General features: G+C 39.1%; 1 protein-coding gene across 1 annotated transcript in view; it reads left to right on the top strand.

Annotated features, from left to right (window-relative positions):
* IL12RB2 (interleukin 12 receptor subunit beta 2) overlaps positions 1–17,925 on the top strand; it is an 87,268-nt gene that overhangs the window by 49,679 nt on the left and 19,664 nt on the right. The window contains exons 9-12 of the mRNA XM_037826956.1: positions 5,191–5,427; positions 12,199–12,399; positions 16,399–16,497; positions 16,587–16,745. Coding sequence (XP_037682884.1) covers positions 5,191–5,427; positions 12,199–12,399; positions 16,399–16,497; positions 16,587–16,745 — 696 coding nt within the window. The remainder of the gene's footprint in view (positions 1–5,190; positions 5,428–12,198; positions 12,400–16,398; positions 16,498–16,586; positions 16,746–17,925) is intronic.

The following is a 17,925-nucleotide window of genomic DNA, read 5'->3' as shown; positions in this document are numbered from 1 at the left end:
AATATTTCAACCTAGATCACATAGTGCTGTTGAAGGGATGAATTCTTTGGCCTCCTCAGATAAAAGAGGTTTGCTAAAAAGTAAAAAAAAAAAAAAAATTGTAACTTGAGTGATATTGATGTGGAACAAAAAGCTCTATTATCCTAAGTCCCCAGGACAGATTATTTGTCAGGAGATTGGAGCCCTTGTATTGGACGTATCCAATTGAAGGGAGCATCTCAGAATCAATATTTTAATACGAAAGCAGCAGATGAGAAAGCTGCGATAGTTTTGCTGCAATATTCAACTGTTTCCTGCCCTTTCCCAACCCTTGCCCCATCACTGGCTGGTGCAGCATTTCTGAAGATATTTTAAGAAAGAATGGATTGCTCTCCCTTGCTGACTAGTCACATGGGTATGTCAGCTGTAACGAAGAGAATTTTTAGTTGAATAGCATAGAAGGTGGCCAGCGTCAAACATAAGAGAGTAGGTAGCAGAGAATTAGCAGAAGATGGAAAGCAGAGATGGAAGGGAGTAGAATTTTTGCTTTTGTTTCTAGACGCAAAACAAGATAGAAATCATTATGTCAGGGTATCTGCCATGAGATGTGACTATCAATTAAATGAGTTCAGTGTGGAAAACACTTGGGAGTATCTACTAAGTGCCGGCAAGATACAGGGTTTAAGAGTTCATTATCCAGAGAAAGTTGTGCTACCTGGGTTCAAATTCCAACAGCTGACATACCCACTTATTATTGGCTGTGTGTTCTTGAGCAAGGTACTTAACTTCTCTCTGCCTTTCTTTCCTCACAATTAAAATGTATATAGTGGTACATACTGCTTAAGATTGCTGTGAAGGTTAATGAGATAATCATGAAAAGTGTTTTATAGATAATTGTTATGAGTCAGACATTGTACATGGGGAGATAGAATTCAAAAAGAAAAGTTAATACAGTGATTTTTTTTAAATTTCCAGGTGAATCATTTCTTCAGTTTTAGATTGGGGTTACTGAAGGCAGTCATGAGTTCTAAAATCCAGGTACTCAGGCTTAAACCCACAATTATATGTATTTTGTTATCAATTGTATAGCATTGGTGAGACTTCCATATAGAGTTGTAAGCCAAGGATCGAGATAGAATTGATAGATCGATAGAAGTGTCACATGAATATGGAAGAGAAAGTACAAATCATGATGATTTTTATATCACTTTAAAGTAACTACAAGAGAAAGCAACTGACCAAATGCCTTAATTAACATCTGTCATGTGCCAAGCACTCTTTAAAACTAATTACTCCCCTTGGTGTATGGAATCCTCCAGTACGCCTATGCTATACATGCAATTATCCTTATTTTACAGATAAGGAAATTGAGGCTGAGAAAGGTGAAATGTCTTGCTCAAAGTCATACAGCTGCTCCACACTGGAGCAGAAAAGCAAAGGACTTCCCTAGTAAGAAGAACCCGGGTCAGCAGCATTCCAAAACAAACAAAAAGCCCTCACAGGCAAATCTGTGACTCTAAATGTTCATATTCCCCCAGCTTTTGAAATGGACTTGATTATGGACCCTCTTCTTTGATATGACCAAGCTCTAACAGTTTCTTATTATTTGTATCAGAAGCAGTTCAGAATTAAACCGTTACCTTATGACACGTACAGTAGTTTTTTAAAGTTTTCAGAAGAAATGATTTATCAATTCACAAAAACACCTTTCCTCCAATATATTATTTCTAATTAAAAAAAAAAAAGATTCACTGCATTCTGTTCAGTGGAATGGAATCCTTGGTGGATTCCATTCACCAAGTTGTTTTTGATGATGAAAGTCTTTTCAGGCAGCAGGGCTCATAATGAACTTATTGAGGGAGCTATTTACTCTGCTTCTTAGACAAATCTAAGTCAGAAAGGCTTTCCACATAAACTTAGATCATTTTCCATGGGAAAGAGGAGAAATAAAACCAAAGGAGAGAGGCAACAGGACAACTTTTCCTCTTTAGCATACTCTTACCAGTAGGAGAGGGTGACAATTACAATTACTGGCTTGAGACCCCTCTCAGCTCTGCTAGAGAAGGTACGAGAAGAATCAGGTCTTCAGAGACACACCTGGGGATCCCAACACCTTCCAGATATTGTGTTCCTCTCTTATCCACCAGGGGGTGCACCTCACATTACTTTCCTGTGGCGCCTACTTGAGATAGTTCCTTAACTTCTCTAAGCTTCTGTACACTCATCAGAATGGGGAGTTATAAGGGCTAAGTGTGACAACAGATGTAAAGTTCCTGACCTATGGTATGTGTTCAAGAAATGTTATTTTCTTCCTTATCACCCACCCCAGTAAACAAACACGAGTAAAAAATAAGTTTATATAAATAAACTTATTTTAATATAAATATGGGGAGAGCCAGCTAGCTCCTCAGTTCTGCAGTTCTTCAGCACTCACAGCTTGCCTCCTTGTGACTCAGAGCCTGCTGGCCATGGAAGAAAAGAATTCCAGGTCACCACCCTCCCCAAATTGCTGAACTTATGCCTGATGTTGATGCTCCATGTCCTACTTACCACAACCTCATAATTAGAGAAGCTGCCTTGCAGCTTGGGGATTGGGGATATGGTGGCTGGGGATTCCAACTCTGAAACGTGGAGCCCTGTTGTCGGCCAGCACATTTTCTCAGGCTTGCCAATATAAGGAGCAGTATGTCATACCAGACTTGTTAGGAGCCCTGGATTCCAACTCCAGCTCCTCCATTTACCCCTTGAGTGGACGTGAGCAAACCACTTCATCTCCCTGGGCTTCTGTTTCCCCATTTATAAAATAAAATGTTAAATGAGTTGCTAATCTGTAGAATCTCATCCAGTTCAGGGGCTCTGTGATGATATTCCATTCTGTCAGGACCAGGTGCAATTCGGGAGTGATGGATTACATACACTATTTGCCATCTTTATGATGCTGTTATTTTTTGTAAGCCAAACAAATTAAACTGATTATACTGTCTGCCTTGGCTTCAGGAAACTAAGTGCCCAGCTGGCTGCACACCTGTTTTCTTATTGGCTCATTGAACTTTTCATTCCATGTACCCAGTTGGACAAGTTAAGCCTGTTCTCCAAGTTGGTTAAGAAGCCTGATTACCTGAGAGAGAATAACCTTTATCCTAAAACCTGAGCTTGACATTTTATACACGCATATTGCATGGGCTGCCATGTTTGCTTGTGTACTGTCTCCTCCTCACCCCACCTTCTCACTGATATCTTCAACTTGGAAAACATGGGATATGGAGGGGAAGATGCAATGGTCTGGGTCTTCACTACCCTCTGGGAACCTTCATTCATCTTTCAGATCCACACCTCTGTTATCAGTGGTAGCCAGATTTCGGCAGAAGTCACAGTTTAAGTTCATTGGATCCAAGATGACTTGACCTTTTCCCTCTTCCTTTCAACAGTTTATTGTTGGTTTGAATGAGATTGCTGTGTGTTTATGAAGACAGAGGAAAGTGATAAAGATGATTTGCAAGATGTTTTTTCCAGTGAGAGCTCTGTTTCCTTAGTTGACAGAGTAGAACAGAAGCCCCTTTGGTTTCTGGCATGAATGTGAAGCTTTGTGAGCTCAGTTAACTCTTGGTAGCTGTCTTAGATTTGGGGATACAAGGGGTGGAGGGGAGGCTAATAGTCTTACCTCTGGATCTACAGAGGAGAGAGATAGGAAAGGATGGAGTGAAAGAGAACTGAGGGAATGCTCTTCCCCAGCCAGCTTTTGCTTTAATTGAGCCTGTTTTCTGTCCTCTGACAAAGGGCATGTTGTTTATTAATAACAGTTTAGAACATCAATGTTTGAAAAGCACTTGTTTATTTTATCTGTGCAACAACCCTATGAGTTCATTTATAATGCAGGTTTGAAAAGCAAACTTCCCTGGTTCTTGCCAGTGCACAAGGATGTCTTCTAAGGAAAGGCTGAATGTTCACCTCAAAGAGCATCCAGCAAAATGGGATTCACCTCAGTGCATAGACTGTGGGAAGATGCAGTCTTGGACCTTGTGGATCCAGAAAGGTACCCAGGACAGAACCTACATTAATCAACCTCCCAGAGGCTGACATATAAAAAGCTGGATACTCGTGAATCGATTTCAAGTGAAAAATGCAGCTGTTAGGCCAACCGGAAGGCTTGAGTCAGCAGATCAGAACATTCTCTCCCAGTATGCTAATTGTTCCAGAAGCTAAATTATAATCAGGCCAATTTATTCACTTAAAGTGAAAAAATACACATTTTAAGTGTACCAGATGTTCATGCTGGCCTAGTCTCTCCTGACAGGTAAATATATAAGAAACCAAATTATTAGAAGATCTTTGGTGAGCAGAGAACCAGAGCAAGGAGCATTTGCCAGTCCTAAGATGTGTCTTTCAGCAAAGGCAGCTGGAGGCCCCTCACCCATGGAAGGAATAGCCTTGCCAAGAAAATTGGAATGCTTAAGTCTTGTTAGTCAAGCCTTCCTCTTCCTGAACTAGGTGTGGATGGGCACTGCCAGTTCTGGCCTTGGCAACACTCCATTTTCTATGCTTCTGTTTCCTGTGGTCCTTTTCCAAGTGGGGTTATTATAATACAAATAATTCATTTTCTGCTTACTTTCTGAGATTGCTCCCAAATGATCTCAATTGGAATTTTTACAGTTCCAAGACTCGTTAGTCACACATTTATAAACAGTGTCTTATTCCCTTGCACAGGTGGCTAATCCAATTCACTGCCTGTGGATTTCACTAGTTTAGCCCTGGATAACCTTGTTTTTGATTTCTTGAGAAGCATTTCACTTTTCTATCTAAAAAAGTTATACACATGTGTGTATGTATGAGTCTGTTTCACCAACTAAGAACTGGAGACTCAAAGAGCTCAGTGCCTTGCCCAAGTCACAGATAGTGATTGGCAGACGTGGAACTCAGTCCCAGGTCATCTGAGTTCAGATCCCACGCTTGTCTGATTGGGTGTGATTGAATTGGCTACTCTTAGTCAGTTTTGTTTTGAAGCAAGAAAGGAAGATCAACTTGTTTTTAAGAATTATGTTTGGAAAATGTTAACTGATTTATTTCTGAATGAGGGTGATGCATAAAAGTGCGTGGAGCAGGAGGTGAGAAGATGTAAATAAAAAGGTCACTCAGATGTAGCTGCCTGCTGCAAGTGGTCATGAGGTCCAGGCACAGAACATCCAATAATCCTGTCTAAGCGTAAATAGTAAGTGGGTGTTTTGTTGCAGAATCTGAGTGTATCAGAGGCAAGAGGAAAGATCCTTCACTATCAGGTGACCCTGCAGGAGGTGACTGGGGAGAGGGCCACACTACAGAACATCACGGGACACACCTCCTGGACCTGGGTTGTTCACAGAACTGGGAACTGGTCTGCGACTGTGTCTGCAGCCAACTCAAAAGGCAGTTCCCTGCCCACTCACATCAACATAACAGACCTTTGTGGGTCAGGTAAGTACCAACTTTTCTTTAGTATTGCCTGTGGGATACTGTATCTTACTCATTTCTTATCTCCTGCAGGCCCTGCCCATGTGGGCATGAGTAGCACAATAGTTCAGACTTTGGAGTCAAGGACTATCAGAGGCTCTTTTCCACTCATTCTTTAAGTGCCTTGGGCAAGTGAATTAACACTTCTGAGTTCCGTTTCCTCCTCACTAAATTAGGGATCATAATACCCGTCTTACAGGTCATTGTGAGATTAATTACATAGACTACTACATAGCAGATACTTAATCAATGTTAGCTAAGGAAATATTAGTTACATTAAATTGAACACTAATTCTTACAGAAGCAAGAATAACACATGTTCTCAAGTTACAGAATAAACATTTTATACCTACAGCACAAACATATTTTAAAACCAATAGCATTAAAGTGAAATTCTGGCTGAAATGAAAATATAGTAAAGTTCTGCTCTGCTACAGATCTGTATTACACAAATGTGTATATGTGTACCATTATCTATGTCCAAAAGCTTCCTACTAGATAGAGAGACATATTTCACAGGAGCAGTCATATCCTCTGAAGACTAACTCCACATAAAAGCCCATAATTAGTCAAGAAAGTAGATAATGGCACTATTTCTCAAGATCTGTGTTATACAAGGATTCTATGTCAAGATTGATGGCCTGTCTTTTCAAAAAATGCATATTAGAATGAAACTCTAATTAGATCCTTCCTTAAAATTCAATGTAACAATTTGATCTACATGTGGACAACTAGAAGAAGTTTCTGCCAGAACATTTATTATTTTATGTGCACTGTTAAATCTTGGTTATGTATCTTTTCAGTTATGTGTCTGTAAACATAGAGATAATAGAGTGGATGAAAATTACTAGAAGAAAATACAAGTAAAAATTCACATACCTTGGGGTGGTACCTAAGTTAGGAATTGCTTTTAGGAGTTAGGACAGCTCTTACAGAGGTATGACTACAGTGAATTATTTATTCCCTCACATGAAAGAAATCAGAGTTAGGCAGCCCAGGGCTGGTGTGGCAGCTTTGTGACGTAATCAGGATTCAGGTTCCTTCTTTCTTGGCTTTCGTCCTCAAAATGGAAATGGTCCACAATGGCTGCCGGAGCTCTGGCTATTTCCTTCTAAGCGGCAGAAAAGAAGGAAGAAAGAAAGGCTCACCTCTCTCTATTGAGGAGCTTGGCCCAAGGTTGCTCGCAGCACTTGTACTCACTGGCCCTAACTGGCAACATGGCCAACCCAGCTGCAAAGGAAGCTCAGAAATAAATTCCAGGCATCATCCAAGAAGTTGAGGAGAGGATATTTGATAGAAAATTGGTGATCTCTGCCTCAAGTGAGGAAGGCACCTAACTCAGAAAGCTTGAAGGAAAAGATGACTAAATTTTTTCAATAATTAAACTTTATGCGGAGTGTATTAGTTTCCCAGGGCTGCCATAATAAAGTACCACAAACTAGCTCAAAACAACAGAAATTCTCTTACAGAAATCTGGAAATCAAGGTCTTGGAAGGCACATTCCCTCTGAAGCCTTTGGGGGAGGATCTGTCCTTCCTGCCTCTTCCAGCTTCTGGTTTCCCCAACTCAGGTGTTACTTGGCTTGTCCCTCTGCCTCCATTGTCACATGGCCATTTCCCTCTGTAGCTCTGTATATCTTCTCCTCTTCTTATAAGGACACTGGTCATATTAGATTATGGCCCGCCTTTATCCAGTATGACCTCACCTTAACTTGATTACATCTGCAAAGACCCTGTTTCCAAATTGACAGGTAGTGGGATTAGAACTTCAAAATGTCTCTTTTGAGGACATGATTAAACCCATAACACATAGTAAAGCATTTTTTAAAACACTATAAATATAACTTTAAAACCCAAATAGCAATTTAAAGAAAATATATACCACATCTTTGGCAGGAAAAGGATTATTGTCTCTCTTACTCTCTTTCTAGCTCTTTGTAACTTTTTCAAATAATAAAAAGGAGTATGAAAGGAGCAATAAAGATACTAAAACATGTTCAGCTTAACTAGCAATTGATGAGTGCAAATAATTTAAAAGAAAAAAATCAGACTGATAATTAAGTAGGATTAACATACTCCACAATGGTCAGATTGTGAGGAAAAATGCTCTTATACACTGCTGCTGGGTGTGTAAATTGGTACTTTTTGATGAGAAATTTGACAATATATAACAAACTTTAAATATGAGTGTTTTAGTTTGCTAAAGCTGTTGAAATGCAATATACCAGAAATGGGCTGGCTTTTAACAATGGGGATTTATTAGCTTACAAGTTACAATTCCAAGGCCATGAAAATGTCCAAATTAAGGCATCAACAGGACTATACCATCTTCCTGAAGAAAGGCTGATGGTGATCTGGAACTCCTCTGTCACATGACTAGGCACATGGCGATATCTGCTGGTCCTTCTCTCCCAGGTTTTGTTTCTTCCAGCTTCTGACTTCAGCGACTTCCTCTCTTAGCTTCTGTGGGTATGTCCTTGTCTCTCAGCTTCTCTCAGGCTTTTTCTATGAGCTTCTCTGGATTTCATCTCTTAGCTTCTGTATGTGTTTTATCCTCTTATAAAGGACTTCAGTAAGAGGATTAAGACCCACCTTGAATGGGGTGGGTCACATCTCAATTGAAATAACCTAATCAGAAGGTCCCATCTACAATAGGTCTGTACCCATAGGAAGAAAAACATGGCCTTTTCTGGGGTACATAACAGCTTCCAACTACTACAGTGAGCATATTTTTTGACCAAGAAATTTATTTGGTAGAAATGTATCCTCAGCAAATAATAGGAGTAGTGCTAAGAAATATAAGTACAAAGATGTCTGTTGAAACACTGAAATAATGAAACACTGGAAACAACCTAAAATGTGTAATAATAGAGGATTAACTAGTTTAATACATTATGACCCTCACTTGTCTTAATTCCACACCTGTATTAAAATGATGGTATAGTTGTTTTTTTCAGACATGGAAAGATGCACAAATACCCTAAGTAAAAAAGTAGGCTTTCAAAAATATGTATGAGATGTTGCCATTTTAAACATGGATTCATGTGAGTATTCATTTTTGCATGATAAAAAAAAAAATCTAATAGAATATACATGGATATGTTAACAGAGGTTATCTCTGCATCATGAGATTACAGGTGATTTTTCTTCCCCCTTGCTTTTTATATCTTTTTAATTATTGTTGAATGAATAAGTACTACATAAGTAATTTTTAAAGTGAATTTTGTGAGGAAAACTTGAAACCATACCACAGTTTAGTATCTTACAATTTTAAAAATTTAATTTATCAGAACACGTTACTTCTTAAAACCTCACTGCAGATGGGTTTGAGAATATAAACCTCATGAACTTTATGAGCGCATTCCAGTTTCCATATTTAGATTTGGTAACAACTCCTCAAAATGCCGTATTCATTATTTTCAAGCCCACGTTTACTTTTATTCATTCAGCAACCACTTATTGGGTATTTCAGTTTGCTAAAGCTGCCATAATGCAATATACCAGAAATGGACTGGCTTTTACAAAGAGGGTTTATTAGTTCACAAATTTACAGTTCTAAAGCCATGAAATGTCCCAATTAAGGCATAAACAGGACGATACCTTCTCTAAGGAAAGGTCGATGGCATCCAGGGTTCCTCTGTCTCATGGGAAGGCACATAGCTGGCTCTGCGGATCCTTCTCTCCAGAGTTTAGCTTCTAGTTTCAGTGGCTTTCCCCAAAATATCTCTGGGCTTCTGTCTCAGCTTCTCTCCTAAATGTCTCTGCCTTTTATCCTCTCATAGAGGACTCCAGCAAGGGGATTAAGACCACCTTGAGTGGGCGGGGTCACATATCCATGGAAACAACCTAATGACAACAGTCTGCCCCCACAAGATTGGTTAAAAGAACATAGGCTTTTCTGGGGTACCTAACAGATCCAAACCAGTACATAGGGCATGTATTATAAAGCAATTGAAATCCAGCAGTAGGTAAAAAATGCAGTTGAGGTCCACAAGTTATTTATTGTCAAGTGGAAAGGAAAGACACATAAACAAGTAAACTGTTGTATAGTATAATAAGTGAGAGGCTAGAGGTGAGCACAGTTTGTTATAGGAACAGAGAGAAATGGAAGAATGGGCTTGGAGAGAAGGTGAGGAGAGGAAGAGAAATCTGAATGGGATAGGGGGATACAAATCTGTGTTAGCCAGGTGAGAGGGGGCAGGCATGCGGGAGTGAGGGTTTGTTTTATAGTAGGGCTGAGCAGACCATAAGTTGAAAGTAAGGTAGGCCATTGAGGCAGTTTTCTAGGAGTGATCTGTAGCTAAATAAGATCCTGGGAATGTTGGAATCTCAGGGGCCTATTGCCTCCATGAAGACCACACCTAAACCACCTAATCCAAGTCGCTGTGCATTCCAGAGTGACCTGGAGGACAAACTGGCAAGGGAACTTGGTTCATGCATACGCTGAGGAATATAGTCCCATGATTTTGCCCCCTCTCCCCTTCAATATATGTTTACACTATTCACATATGTATCTTCCCTTCTGGGAAGGGAAAACAAATGCCCCAACAGGAAAGATGCAGTAGTCTGTCGAACAGGGAGGAGCAGAGAGCTGAAGATAACTTTTTAACTTTTAAGACTTTCTCCAAAAAACATGCAGCAAATGTCATCTTAATAAAAACATATAGGCACATTACCTTGAAAATTAGGAACAAGATAAGATAAAAACAAAAAAGGAAATAAGAGATTTAATGTAAAGATTGGAGGGAGATCTTTTGCAATTAATAAGATTATTTATGTAGAAAATTCAAGAAGGTCAGTAGACAAATTATTAGAACTAACTAGAGAATTTAGGAATTTTATCAGGAATAAGATTAACAGGAGAAAATAAGATGTCATTTAGATAGCCAACTGAAAATATAAAGTGTCTAGGAATTAACCTAAGAAAGAATGCATGGTAACTTTAAGGTGGAATTTTTAAAACTCCATTAAAGTATATAAAAGGAGCTCTGATTAATTTCAAAGAAACAGCCTATTACAAATGGTACAATTTAACATTGCAACATCTCATATTGAACTATAAATTTATATTGAATTATAAATTTAATGTAATTCCAATAAAAATACAAGCTGGAAATTTGGGGGGACTCTGACAAACTGATTCTAAACTTTATATGGAAAAACAAAGGTTCATGAATATCTAAGATCACTTTGAAAAAAGAAGAGCAAAAAGTGGTGGAGACTTTGACCACCAAATAGTCAGACATTACAAAGCCTAATAATGTGAAAAGTGTGTTCTGGTAAAGAGGCCAACCCATGAGTATATGGAACTTGCTATAGGATAAGATGGTGTAACAAATCTGTAGGGCATGGATAGATTGCTTAGACATGGCTTGGAGAAATTTGACTTACTGTGTGGAAAAGATAATAAACTTTAATCCCTTCCACATACCACTTGAAAAAAACAAAGCTTCCGATGGATTTCAATTAAAAATTTAAATGTATAATTAAAGCCAGAAACTAATAGAAGAAATTGTGGTTGAATGTCTTTGCGATCCCAAGATGGAGAAGGATTTCATAAATAAGTCACAAAGTATACAAACCATGGATAAATTTGCTTACATCAAAGTAAGTATTTATATACAACAAAGACAACATACAGTTATCAGAAAATTTACAGACTTGGATAAGATATTTTTAGCATTAAAAACTGACAAGTGATTAATATCTAGAATATAAGAGGTATTTCTGCAAAAATCAGAGAGAAGACAGGAAACGCAACAGAAAAAAAACGAACAAAGTATATGAATAGGCAGTTCACAGAAGGGGAAATCCAAATGGTTAGTAATATATGAAGAGAACCTACACCTCGAAAGAAATCAGAAAAATGAAAATAAAACCATAATTAAATACCACTTTACACATATATTGGAAAAAATTTTGAAAGTCAGAAAATAGCACATGTTGGTGGGGAAATGGAAACCCTCATGCTTTTCTTGTTAGAGTGTTCACTGATCAGCTATTTTAGAGAGCAATGGGGCAGTATTGAGTGAAATAATATATGCATTTACTGTATATAATCTAGCAATTCTGTGTATATGTACCCAGAGACACTTTTGCACAGGCACACAAGAAGATGTGTAAGACAATGTTGCATCCTTGTTTGTGTTAGCAAGGAGTTGGAAGGCACCTCCTGCCTTGTCACTTGGATAAAGAAAGGATTTAGGCAGCAATCTGAAAGAATGAGCTGGATTTACATATAGCAGCAGGGTGAAAATATCACTGAAATGTAGTATTGAGTGAAAAAAGTTAGAAAAAGCATTAAATTTATCTCACAATGGCTTTCATGAAAATAAACCACACAAGCACAAAGCAGAAACTGTAGGTGGGAACCCAGGACCCTGCCCTCCATTAATTTTCAAGAATGCATACATGTCTAAATAAATATATGGTAGGTGGATTAGAAGAATATATATTATGTTCATTAGAGCAGGTATCTCGGGGACCCAGGAATGGAAGGAGAAATAGAAAGTGAAGGGGAATATAATTTGAAAAATGACACTACACAGAGTCCTTGCACAAGCTGATGTTGCTGGTTCTCTGTGAACTGAGAAATAGGATGAACTTCCATGCATGAACCAAATGTCCTTATTAAAAAAAAAAAAAATGTGGTTCTTCCTAAAACTATGCTGGCATGAGTTGTTTTCTAAATTTTTATCCATTGCAATTCTCACCCCCCCATTTTTCTCCCCTGAAGGGTTGCTGGCTCCTCGCCAGGTCTCTGCAGACTCAGCGGGCGCAGACAACATTGTGGTGACTTGGGAGCCTCCCTGGAAAGCCGCCTCTGCTGTCCAGGAGTATGTGGTGGAATGGAGGGAGCTCCATTCAGGGGGCAGCATGCAGCCTCCTCTCAACTGGCTGCGGAGACCACTCTACAGTGTGTCTGCTCTGATTTCAGGTACCTGATTATTCACCTTCCTTCTGGAGTGTTACAAAATTCACTTTTGTTTAGCAGAAACTGCAGGTGGGAACCCAGGACCCTGCCCTCCAGTACATGATAAGAGGGAGATTTATGACCTAGAGTCCATCAAGACAGTATTGTAGAATACGCCCCTGCAGCCACAGAGGACCAGCTGGTTGACTGAAAAATCTAGCTTTTATGGAAAATCCATGTGCCTAGCACAGCGTCAAATAGAATGGATGAAAAAATGAACCAAACCAAGCATAGCTGAGAGCTGAGTAGTAAGTCGTCAGTGCGATAGGTAGGCACCTTTACATTCGGGGGCTCACTTAATGCTCAAAACAACCATGGGCCGGCAGATGAGGAAATCCAGAGATCTAAGTTTCTTTTCCAATTCTGCTGCTTATTGCTATGTGATAATAAATCTAGAATTATTTCTGTGATAATTAGCATCTCTGATTCCTCAGTCTTTGAATTAGAATCAAGTGGTTCTAATCAAGTGAAAGTATTTGAAGACACATGAAAGAATTGGATAGAACTTATTTAATGTCATTTTTAGACATAAGTTCAGCATAGTGGTTAAAAGTGCAGGTTCTAGAGCAAGACTACTTGGGTTTGAGTTCTGGCTCTTTCGCTAACTAGTTGTATGATCTAGGACAAATTACTTAATTTCTGTGTGCCTCAGTGTCCTTTCCTGTAAAATAGGGGTAATAATATTACCTACATCATTGGATTATTGTGAGGACTAAATGAATAAATAATGGAAAATGTTTTGAATTTAGTTATTATTATTATTATATGTGACAGACCTAAGATTTGAAAGGGTCCCCGGATATTTTCATTACCCCGTGGTAATCATTACACCTGCCTAGGAGGATACACATGCCCTGATTAAGGAAACAAGACTTACCCAACTGAAATATAAACAGAACACACTGCATGATGATACACGGTCCCATCCTTAATTGTGTGCCTTTTATGTGGCTATGTGTTTCCCAAGGAAGGTGAGCAAGCCATTGAGGGTCTGGAACTTCTTACCTAGAGACCAGTTAGCCCGTAGAAGAGAATTCCAGAGTAGGTAGGGGTGGGCAGCTTGAGGGCTGTTGCTGGCTTTGACTTGGACATATGTCATTAAGTCAAAGAACTAAGAACCCTGTGTGGAAATTATAAGAAGGCAGATTTCAGTTCAATTCTTAGAAATTGAACTTTCCTACTATTGATGGTCTCTAATAGGACTGTTGCTTGCCTCTGAAGGCAGTGTTCCCTGTTCTTAGAGTTGTTACTGTCGAACTAATTTTCCCTCCTCAAATCAGATGAGACTGTGTATAGAAAAGGCACTTACTGAACTCTAAAATGCTACAAAATTGTAAACGCTTATTATAAACTGTATTAGGACTCAGCCCTGTGGGACAGTTTGAACTATATAGTCCCTATGATTCCTTCCTTCTAGAAATTCTCTAATTCCACACAACTATAAAATAGATGACAAGAAAGAATGTTTCCTAAGTATCTTTAGCATACTTAGGAAAATAAAATGTTGTTAAGCACTTAAGATACGTTCATTTGAATAAAATTAATATAGTAATGTGTAAAATAATTTTATTAATTAACGTTCTGCTAGGAGGCACTTGGTTAACTGTTAGTTTGTGTTGATGTTACATTCTGGAAATAAACACTTAAAAATTGGGTAATTCATACTTATTATCAATTCAAAATGGCCCTCTCCAGTCAGTAAGAAGATTCCTTGCCATCAGATTCACAATAGCCTTTTCCCTACACCTGTGTGGAGCCGAGTTGGGTGTTTGGGTGTGGGACTAGAATACAATCTGGTGCCTTAGTTATAAATCTAGGCTTGAAATCATCAGTTTTGTCCTGTCTGGGTGAAAAGTGTTCTGAGCCATTCCTTTTACAAATATGCAAACGTGAAGTTGTCTAGAAAACCTTCCTTGATGCCTGGACTAGTTGGGTCCCTCTTCTGCATGAACTATCCTACTTCCTCTATGATGATGCATTATTATTGGTCATTGAATGATTACCTTCTCCCACACTTAATAGATGAAGTTAGCTTTCTACAGAAAACTACCTAAGAGATGGCTTATAAACTAGAAGACAAAACCTCTGTCCAAGGGTGCCTAGAGCAGGATGCAGGTATGCATAGCAGTAGTGGGAAATGGGCCTGGAAATTGGGGCCAGGCTGTAGAAAGGAAATGAAAGAATGGGCTTCCTCCACTGGGCAGCAGGGCTACGGAGGGTTTTGGAGGTGGAGAGTAGACATGATTAGGGACTCTTCTTACAGGAATTAACCAGTAAAACAGGAGCCCTGATAAGAGGTCAGAACCTGGGAACAAGTATGCTAGGGCTCTACCCTTCATGGAAAGGGAAATGTCCACTGAGTTATGAAACCACATTTTCTTCCCTCCTCCACTAAAGATGTCTTTGCAAGAAGAAACCCACAGCTGCTGAAGAAGCAGTTCCCAGGCCTCAGCCCTGAAACTCACAATTTGCAAGGCAAAAATGTAATGAAACCATTTGCCTAAGGCACTCATCTGGAACGTCCATGCCTCTACATGGCACAGTGGTTGGTTGGCCCTTTCCATAACTAGGGGCAGAACAGCCAGGCAGCTGGGAGCAGAAAACCATGTGCTTTCCTCTCCCAGGTGAAACATGATTCCATATTCTGGATGCCACCCGTGAGGAATCCTTGGATTATAGAACTGAGCTGTGTCTTTTCCTCCTTTTCACTTGGTCCATGAACATGAACTGAGGCACAGTCACCACCCACCCATGGCGTGAGTTTTGATCTCGTCATGGTCTCTTATGTCAGTACTACTGTTTGCATGCCTGGGCTTTATGTGCTGCCTACATGCTGGCATACTTAAGGGACAATGGATTTTCATATGAAATTTACACAATTTAGTAAATTATTCTGGTGTAAAATTCCTTTTCCTCAAAGACAAAATATTAAAACCCTAATCAATTATCATTGTAGGGGACCAGATCTACTTATAGGTAGGGCATTATACAATATTGGGGGAGAGTCTTTCTTACTTTGACCACATGATTCTATAATTACTTAGGAATGATTGTTTGTCTTCTCTTTCTTTAAATTTTCATTTGGAATTTAAAGATATGTCAAGGGCAATATCTATGAGAGGTGTCTTTTCTTCATAGGGAGTAGACATCTGAGATTCAGGGAGCTTTGGCAGAGAAGAGTGACTTGCCAGTAAGCTTTATGACCGACAGGAAATTGCGAAGGGTGGCATTTTGAAAGCCAGGAAGGAGCATTAGCATATGTCATCCTTTAAATAGAACAGCCCACCAAAAAAGAAATTACCAAAAAATATCAGATGCTCTCTTGCACTCCTTCTGATCTCTTTCCCAGGTTTTTTTTCCAGAACTTCAAGAATGTGAAGCAACTGAGATCTAACTGGAACAAGGTGGAGGGAGGGAGGGCAAAAAACAGGGGGTTGGATTGCATTGCAAGTGCCCTGGCTTTACCCTGTCAGATCCCAACAGGCAGTTCAGGTTCTATGCCTACAAAACTACAGCCTCACTTTTTTGTAAACAGCAAATGATTTATTTGCAGAAGTCAATTTTTTTTTCTTGAAGGCAAGTTTTGTTTCAGAAGTAGTCTGCGTATGTGTCTGTGTGGTTAAATTTAAAGACTTCTTGAAACTTGAGTCACTTGGCCTCCTTCTTAATCACGATGACACTGCTTATTTAATAGAAAGAAAGTCAGTTTTGTTTGACTTTTTAACCTCATGCTCAGGAATTGGGAGCAGTGACTTTTAGAAGTCAGTGCCATGGCAAATAGGATGTTGAGAATTTGTAACTTAGGTCATCCCTTTACCCTCAGGGCAGACTGTTCCTGAACCATCTCCAAACTAAGGAACGGCTAGAAACACCTTCAAGGAGTCTGTGTCAGGTATTAGAATGGCTCCTTGAGTGACTCACCGGTGATGCCACATCTGCTGTAACAAGTTCCTTTCCTTGCAGAGAACGTAAAACCCTACACCTGTTATGAAATCCGTGTGTACGCGCTGTCAGGGGATCAGGCAGGATGCAGTTCCATTCAGGGTAACTCTAAGCACACAGGTGAGTCTTGGGACCTTTTGCCAAATTTTGCTTTAAACAAATGATTTGAATTTTGAGGGTGATAAAAGCTCCCGTGTTCCACTTCACAGCACCACTGAGTGGCCCCCACATTAATGCCATCACAGAGGAAAGGGGGAGCATTTTAATTTCATGGAACAGAATTCCAGCCCAGGAGCAAAGGGGCTGCATCCTCCATTACAGGATATACTGGAAGGAACGGGACTCGAGTTCCCAACCCTGGCTCTGTGGTACGTGTGAGAACTAAATGCTGTGGGGCCTTTCTTGTTCATCTGTAGGGAGAACACATAAGTGTGTGTGTGTGTGTGTGCGTGCGTGCGTGTGTGTACATATACAGAAGGGCCTAACACCAGGCCTCACACTTTAAGTAGATACTCAACAGATATTTTTGAAATGAATTGAATGAAGAAAACTAAGACATTTAATTACATATGCACATTCACACATACTTAGTGAATATATGTTATGTGCCAAGCAAATTGCTAAGGATACAGAAATGAAAAACATGGACTAGGTTTCTCAAGGAATTTAGTCATCTGGGGAGACAGCATTTCCAAAAGCAATAAAGGCCCTTCAATATTATATAGACACTTGAGATTTTTTAAAAATACATTTGCAGAACTCTTAAATCCCCCCATTTACAAGTACTGTTGTAACATATTATTTTCTTCTTGAAATAGATAAAATACCACATAATTTAATAACCCCTTATGACTCATAATTATTCTATAACTACAAGAGCAAAGCAATTAAAATCCATTCTGACTAGAGCATTAACTCAAATGATTTCATGGATAACTCATCTGTGTGGCAGCTCCAAGCCACTTGCCAGATTTGATGTTCCAATCTTTGAGTTATTCAGAGTTTTGTTTTTTGTTTTTTTGTTTTTTTTTTCATGGATTTACTTTCTCTTTACATCCTAAGCAGCTAGCTTTCTTTTCAGGGGTCATTTATCATAAAGAAGCAACACTTTTATTCTTTCATGAGAGTTATTAAGTCTGAGAAGAATATAACAAAGCCACCCTGAGATGCAGTTGCCAGAGAGCTGCCTTTGCAAGAGTGATTTTTACCTGGAAACCTTAGGAATCAGTCCTCTGTCTTGGCCTTAGAAGATCTACAATAGAGCTTCTCTAAAGCTATGACTACTAAAGCTATTATGTCTTTTGTTATATAAATAATAGTTTCACGTGGTAAAAAAGAAATTCAAATACTTCAGAAACATGTAAAATGAAAAGTCTCCCTTCCTCCACTCTTAGGCAAGTAGCTACTGTTAGCAGTTCCTTGGGTGTTATTCCAGAAAAAAAAAAAAAAAAAAAAAAAAAAAAGTTGATGAATATACAACACATTTTGGGGATCTTATTCTATATTCTGATCTGCACCTTGCTTTACTCTCTCAGTAATACATACTGA

The sequence above is a fragment of the Choloepus didactylus genome, chromosome 2, assembly GCF_015220235.1.
Source record: "Choloepus didactylus isolate mChoDid1 chromosome 2, mChoDid1.pri, whole genome shotgun sequence".
Taxonomy (NCBI): domain Eukaryota; kingdom Metazoa; phylum Chordata; class Mammalia; order Pilosa; family Megalonychidae; genus Choloepus; species Choloepus didactylus.
The sequence above is the reverse complement of the archived record's forward strand: the minus strand, read 5'-3'. Positions and strand labels throughout refer to the sequence as shown.